Consider the following 7,389-nt stretch of genomic DNA (forward strand, 5'->3'; position numbering starts at 1 on the left):
GCTTCTTCAATCCTGAAAAGAATCCTTTCCGGAGTAATGGCATATTCATAGATAAATCTTCTGATCTGGGGGTTGTCCTTTAGAGTTTCTTCATTGTAGTCAGAGGTTGGTCCTTTTATACCTCCATCATCCACAAAGATTCCCATATGTTGAGGTAATTCATCCTGGAGTATCCACATAATTTGGGCCTGGTAAACTGCAACTGAATTGGTGGCTCCTTGGGGTAATCTGGTAAGTTGAAATCTTCCAAGGGGTGTTTCAAAGGTGGTCAAAGGTCTGGATTCTGGAGCTAATTCTCTTTCATCATATCCTCCCATAATATCACCTAGTCCATAGCAAGCCCTTCCAGTAAATGATTCAATGAGTTCCTCTGTCTTTGGTGGTAGTCCAGCGTCCTTAATGGTGACTTTGTTGAGTTTCTGAAGGTCATGTACAATTCTGAGCTTACCATCCTGCTTCTTTACACAAAATATAGGGCTGGAATAACTGGAAAAGGATTGTTCATAGAGGCCAGTGCTGAGTCTTTCCCTTACCAATTCTATGACCTGGTCCTTGATGGGTGCAGGAATTGGAATTGGTTTCTGTTGCCAAGGTTCATGGGAAATGACTGGAATAATATAAGGCTGTCCATAGGTGTGTTTAAGAAGGCCTCTTTCTGTTTCCACAAAAGCCAAAGCACCTTGTCTAATCACAATTACCCATGCCAGCAGGAGATATTCTTGAGGAGAGAGCCATCCAGGAGGTCCAAAGTTGATGAGGTCCAGCCTTTCTTGAGTAATCTTAGAGGTAGGAGTGAATGGTGGAGGAAATGGGTTCAAAGGAGTGAGGTAAGGATCTCTGGAGAGTGGTGGCCTTGATAATGGGGGATTGAGAGATAATGGAATTGGTTGGTTTACTGGTTTTATTTTTTTTAGAGTTGATTTATATTTTGCTGAATGAGTGTCTACAGTTTGTTGCTTTTGGTTGTTTTCCAGGGTTGCAGTTGTAAGGAAAGGGAACTGAAAACCTGGTCTCAATCTAAAAAATTTACCAGTCCAGAATTGGAAGGTATGCTGGTTTCCCACTTCTGATTACTGGGGAGTATGATTGGAACCAAAAAAGTCTGACCAGCTGAATCCATGATTGAAAGGGCTTCTCCTCTGGCTCCATTGTAGTTGATGTTAGCTGAGACATCCATCAAGAAAGGCTTTCCAATAATCATCTGAACTGGTCCTTTGGCTACCCAGAAATGAACTGTCCTGACTACTTTCCCAATGGTTACCTCCACATCTTCAGTAATTCCAGGTATATCAGTAAGGTGACCTCCAATTCCTTTGAGCTTCATAGATTTAGCAGTGAGTACTAATCCAAGTTTATGTGCAAGAGTTTCAGGAATAATGTTGACCATAGAGCCAGTATCCAAGAGTGCTTGATGTTTCTCTCCTCCAATAGTGATGGTGATGTATCCAAGGGGGCAGGAGTAGTGAGTAGTGGGTTGCTCCTGTGCTGGTTCTTCTCTATCCTCCATGTCTGTGAAGTTTGCTGATTTGACACCATCCAATGGGACCCTTCTGTTGGTTATCTTCTTCCTAATACAGTCAGTAACTCCTGGTGATATAGCAAAGATTTCTCCAAAGGCCAACTCCATCTTTCCTGCAGTCAACATCCTACTAGCCACTTCCTCTTCAATTCCTGGGTACTCCTTGGCCAAAGTCTTTTCCAAATAGGTCTTCTTAACTGGTTTGTCCTTAGGTGCAGTGGTTGAATCCTTGTCCTTATCCTGGAATCTGACTTGAGGGGAGCCTTTTGAAGTAGGGGATTTGGAAGCACTAGGGGCAGGGGGCTGTGTCATGTGAAGTAATTCCTCTGTATCCATGTCCATTAGGTCCTGTTTCTCCTTCCTGATCCTTTTGTCTGACTTGGCTGGTTCCTCCTCATCCTGATCCTTAGAGTTGTTTCTGGTCCTCTTTCCAAGGTCTGCTTCATAACTGTGGGTTTGATAATAGGCTGGGTCCTCCTCTAGTTGGCCAAAAGAAGATGTGAGCTTAGTTTTAGAGTACTCTTCCACTGGGGTTCTGATTGGTCTGCTTGGAATCCATGGAATAACTGATTTGTCTGGAAGTTTGTAATCTCTTCCATCCTTGATAACAGCACCACTAGACATGTCCTGGGCAAGTTGAGAGCAGCTGTTGGTTCCATGGGTTTCCTGATGACAATAATAGCATTTGAATGGCCAGGTCCTAGCAGGTTTGTCCATGTGGGGAGGTAGTCCTTTGCCAGCAGTGAGGGATGCAAGTTGTTTGGTAAGGAGTTCCACTTGTTTGTCCAGAGAAATAGAAGCAGTAGGAGCAGTTCCCTGAGTAGCAGGTGTGGGTTTGAAGGTCCTAGGTGAGTTGTCCAAAGTGAATTTCTCTTCTGCCCTCCATTCAGTCCTTCTGTTGACCACTGATCTTGAGTAAACTTCCTGGTGAATGTAGGTAAGAAGAGTTTCAGTGTCTGGCAAGATATCACCTCCATCCTTTGAGGCTAGCATTTGATTGTCCCTCATCAAGCTCCTAGTAACTTTTTGATCCAGATCCTTGTGAAGAGTTTCCAAAAGAAGGTGTCTGAATTCCTCCAGGCTGGTACTGTACCCCATTCTTACCAAGTAGTGAGTGATGGTTTCAAACTTGTTTCTGAATGTGTTGAAGGTTTCCAAGGTGCTGATTCCTCCATCCTGAGCTGATTTGTAGACTAGTTTCCTGAGATCCTCCCTGGTATATCTGACCAATGGCTGAGAGGTTCCAAATCTGGTGAGTAACTGTTTCTTCAGGGTTTCCCAATCCAAGTTTTCATGGCCTGACATGTCTTCCACTTCATCCTTAAGGTCCAACCCTTTGATAAAAGCAATGATTTGTCCAGCCAGTTCCTTAGAGTTAGCACCATCATCTCTTCCAGCACTTTCATACCTTCTAATGAATTTCTCCACAGGCATGTTGGTTGCATCAAAGAAGAGCTCTTTGTCCATGGGTTTGATCTTTACTCCTCTACTGACAGGATCCTCATACCTAGGCATAGCTGGTTCCCTATTTAAAAAGTGAGTGTTGGACCTGGTAGAGTGTGTTGAGTCATCCCTTTGGCGCTGGAACCTGGGAAAGCGGGGTGGTGGCGCATTTAAATCCTCTGAATCTTCTGAAGGCTGATTGGTATCTCTATATCCTGTGTATCTAGGAATACTGGAAGTTTGAGGTCCAAGTGGAGGTCTGTAAGAACTGGAGTTGACTTGTGGAGTAGAAGAACCCTGGGGATCTGGAGCATTGGAAGAAGCCTGTGGACCTGGACCATTGGGAGGAACCTGAGTCTGACCAGCGTTGGAAGTGGTGGAGTCCTGAACTGCAGAATTACTGGAAGGATCCACTGGAGGGTAAAGGCTGGGAGCAACATTGGTGTTGGGGGATCCTTGGGCAGACATGATTGAAGCAGATAAGTTGACTCTAAATCTGAAGGGTGTTGAGGGTTGATAGTGGAGATGCTGATAGTGTTACTGTTGGTTGAAGTTGATTCTAAAAGCAGGGAGTTGATTTATAAAGAAAGGAGTATGAGGAGTGTAGGTGAAGTAGTATGTAGCTGATGGTAAGAGTGTTACTAGAGCTGAAGATATCTGAAGTATAGAAAAGCCACTGTTGGGACACCACTTGTGGAACTACTCAAAGGGGAGAATAGAGCTTGGAAGGGAAATGGATAGCAACACTAGTACTAATGTAAGCTAAGCAAGGGTGCTGAAGAGGCTGCCTTCCTGACTAATGCTGAGGGGATGAGAGTAACACTAAGAAAAAGAAGAAAAGGTGTGGCTGATTTCTGCTTGATCTTAGGAGCTAGTACTATGAGCTTAACTACTGACTACTGAGGGTAAGAGAGTTGGAGTAATGGTTGAAAGGGGGGGAAAGCAATGAGCAATGGTTCAATGGCAATGGGTTGATGAGAATGGGCACTTATAATTTCTGTATCTAAATTATATATAAATTCTGCATGAGGTACAAGTGAGGGGGGAAAGACAGTTCTTATATGAAGGAAGGATGAGCACAGACAATGAGGAGTTCTGGCTATGAGAATGAAGGTTGTACAAATGAGGAAAAGTGATGTGAACATAGTAACAGTATGTAATGATGAGCAATGCTGAAAGGGGAATGCTGGTTATGGGAATAAAAGAATGTACTAATGGGGAAAAGTGATGAGAACATAGTAACTACTTGTAATGATGAGCACTACTGAAAGAGGTAAGCACAGATCCAATGATGTAAGGTGTACAATAGGCATAGTACATAATAAGAAATGTATGTAAAGAGTTTAGTATGTGAGAATAAATATGTAAAAGGAATTTACTGTAATGATTCAAGTAGGTTACTAATGAAATGAGTATTGTAACTAATGAAGAATGTAGGTTGTCTGTAAGTCTTATATCCTTTATAACTACTGAACCACTGAAGATAAGGGGGTACTATGTATGAGTGACTATAGGTTAAATTTGGCGTAGAATCTGAATATGCAATAATAATGAGGTATTTGTGAAGGGTTATGGGGAAATGGGCAATGTAATGATGAATATATGTAAAGAAAAGCAATAAAATACTACTTATGGTTTGGAATGGAGCACCACACCGTCCGCTGTATCGCAAGTAAACAAAGTAAGTTTCTTTTCCTTTTATCCAATCCGATCTGTCGGATAGATGTTGATTCGGATATCCAATCCAAAGCTCCTGGGCAATAGACCTGCTTCCCCGACCCCATCAGCTTTTGAAACCCCGAGTCCGAGCCCGTCGAGGGTACCCCCGGGTTTTGTGGGTTTACACCCCCGTTTCCAACTGGCGCAAACCCCTGGAGGGGCGGCCCCCGCTTCGCCCGCCTACCAGCGCCGTGAAGCCGGCTGGGCGCCGAGTGGTACCTCTCCTGTGTACCGCCCTGCTGAGCAGGGCTCTCCAGTAAGTAATGTCAATTCAGAATCATCCTTTTTTGTCAGTACTGAGTCGTTTGTGCGGGTGTTTAGATGATGACCAGCAATTGGATGGTCATCAATGGCGACTGGCCGCTTCCCGCTGCCCCCCGTCCGTCCAATGTCACATCCCCTTCCTTGAGTCCTCAAGGCCCGGGAGTCAATTCTTCCGCGTGCACGTCGGGTACCGGTGGCTTGGCATACCCTCCTGGGTTGGGCCCTCAAGATGATGGTGCTTCCGCTCCCGCCGATAACGATCCGCTGTTTGTTTGGGGTACTGGGGTGAGTTTCATTCTTATTGTTCAACTTGAGTCGTCGATTGATTTCTGACACTCTTTTGTGTAGGTCCCTCCTCCCGATCCGGTCCAAACCGACCGTGAGTGGGCGGATCTTCCCGCCTGGACGACAGCGGATCGCCCAGCCACGCCTGAGACGTTCCCTCAGGACATTGAAGTTGACCCCTCTGAGGGGGTTGCGGAATCCGAACCTGACGCCGACGCCGCTGAGTCCACTGATGCTGACTCTCCAATGCGGTCTCCGTCCCCGCTAGAACTCGCTCCTGTACCAATTGCGGACTACCCGTCCCTATCCAATGCCAATATCCAAGTTCTTCTTTGTCCAACCGAGTACTGGGGTGTGGCTATCCCCAATGTGCACTCCGACAAGGTAACCTATCTCTATGAGAATTTTATCACCAGTTTTGTCTTCTACTGCCGCGGAAACCGCTTGGTCGATGAGCTCTTGATGCCTACCAGCGTCGCCTTATTCAAACACTACGTCGAGGTCTTCCAGATCGTGGCCACCCAGTCTTTTGTAAGTCCCCTCTTGGTTTTGTCTGATTATATTTGATTCGTTTTGCTGATCTTGCTGCCTTGCTTTTAGTGATTGCTCCCAAATTTCCTTCCAGCTTACTTAAGACCTGACCAATAAAAGTGGAGTGGATCCGAAAAAAACTTATGCTACCATAACACTAAAAAAAAGATAATTAGTTTTATTTTTATTTTATTTTTAATTTTTTTTAATTTTTATTTTTTGACTGTTTTAGGCTTGAATTTTTGCGTCCTTGAGAAATTGATTGAACCTCCCAGACCCCCTCCCCCAACTTAGACAGGTTGTCCCCAACCTTCCACCAGAGAGAAGAAACTTGAGAGAAGAGAAAAAAAAAAATTGTGAAGAGGAGTAAGCGTGTTTGCCAGGGATGTCCTTAACTCTTGACTGATAAACCAATGGGTAGGAGAAAGACAGATCTATAAAGAATGACTGATCAAAAGAGTGTGAGTATCCTCCCCTAACTTAAAAAAATGAGTGATATTTGGTATGATTGAACAGTTTAGTCTCATATCCAGGAGGTAAGACTAGCTTGAGGTATCTGATACGCCATCGCCGGAAGAGTTACTAGAATCATCATCCCCGCTTTCTTCTCCTTGTCCAGGGTCTTTGTCTTGCTGTATATCCGCCAGGCTACGTCCGCGAGGATAAAATCATTTGATATGGGAGGCTGCATAGGCCCTCTTCAGTTCGACACTGTCAAGCTCTTCCAAAATGTAAGATCCTTTTGGCAATTGTTTCTTAACCCTAAACGGTCCGTTCCATCAATTTGCAAAGAGTTTTCCCCATTGATCTTCCAAGCTTTTATTGTAGACCAACACCAACTCTCCTGAGTCTAACGGTTTTCGAAGTCTTGCAGCCATTCGTCGATCCCAGTATCTAACAGATGAATTTCTGACCTTCATCAACTTTTCGTGATCTATTCCTAGAATTTCTTCTCGATGTTCTAGTTGCATAGTCCTTGCCTCCAAGAGTTGTTCCGTGGTGCTGACTTCAGTCCAATCAATTCCTAGATAAGTATCCATTTCCAAGTCGACCGGCAGAACCGCTTTCTGGCCAAACACCAGCTCGTAAGGTGAATATCCCGTTGTGCGTTTTGTTGAAATTCTGTCAGCAAAGAGGACTAAAGGCAGATACTCCCTCCATTTCCCCCCAGATTCTCCACACATCTTGATTAGGGTGTCTTTAATGGGTCGGTGTCCTCGTTCAATCATACCATTGGCTTCAGGATAATAAGGTGTGGGCGGCTTGAATACTGCTCCAATCTTTTCGACTGCTTTGATAAATTTGTTCTTGAATTCTGGTCCATTGTCTGCCGTTACCGTTTTGATTACGCCGTACCGATAGACCCAATCTTCAAGGAGAAATTTTCCAATGGTTGCGGCTGTCAGTTTTACCAGAGGAGCTGCTTCGACCCATCCGGACAAATCATCCCGTGCCACTAGTAAGTACTTGTACCGTCCAGCTTTGATATGACAGACGTCCAAAGCTACTCGTCCAAATAAGCTGCTTTCTCCTGTGGGGTGCCGTATTTCTCGGGGAACTAGTGGGTCACTTTTTTGACAAGGTTTGCAGCTATGTACCCATAACTTGACTTTTTTCTTCAAACTTGG

The 7,389-nt window shown here is 44.6% G+C and overlaps 1 protein-coding gene across 1 annotated transcript; it reads left to right on the plus strand.

The window, feature by feature from the left end:
• Nucleotides 1-5,002: 5,002 nt before the first annotated feature.
• Nucleotides 5,003-5,833, plus strand: PtA15_8A660 (uncharacterized protein; the record flags this gene model as incomplete). Its single annotated transcript, XM_053172113.1, has 3 exons — nucleotides 5,003-5,230; nucleotides 5,294-5,761; nucleotides 5,831-5,833. The coding sequence occupies 3 exons, from the start codon at nucleotides 5,003-5,005 to the stop codon at nucleotides 5,831-5,833; spliced, it is 699 nt and encodes a 232-aa protein (XP_053023309.1).
• Nucleotides 5,834-7,389: the final 1,556 nt, after the last annotated feature.

The sequence above is a fragment of the Puccinia triticina genome, chromosome 8A (assembly GCF_026914185.1).
Source record: "Puccinia triticina chromosome 8A, complete sequence".
Classification (NCBI taxonomy): domain Eukaryota; kingdom Fungi; phylum Basidiomycota; class Pucciniomycetes; order Pucciniales; family Pucciniaceae; genus Puccinia; species Puccinia triticina.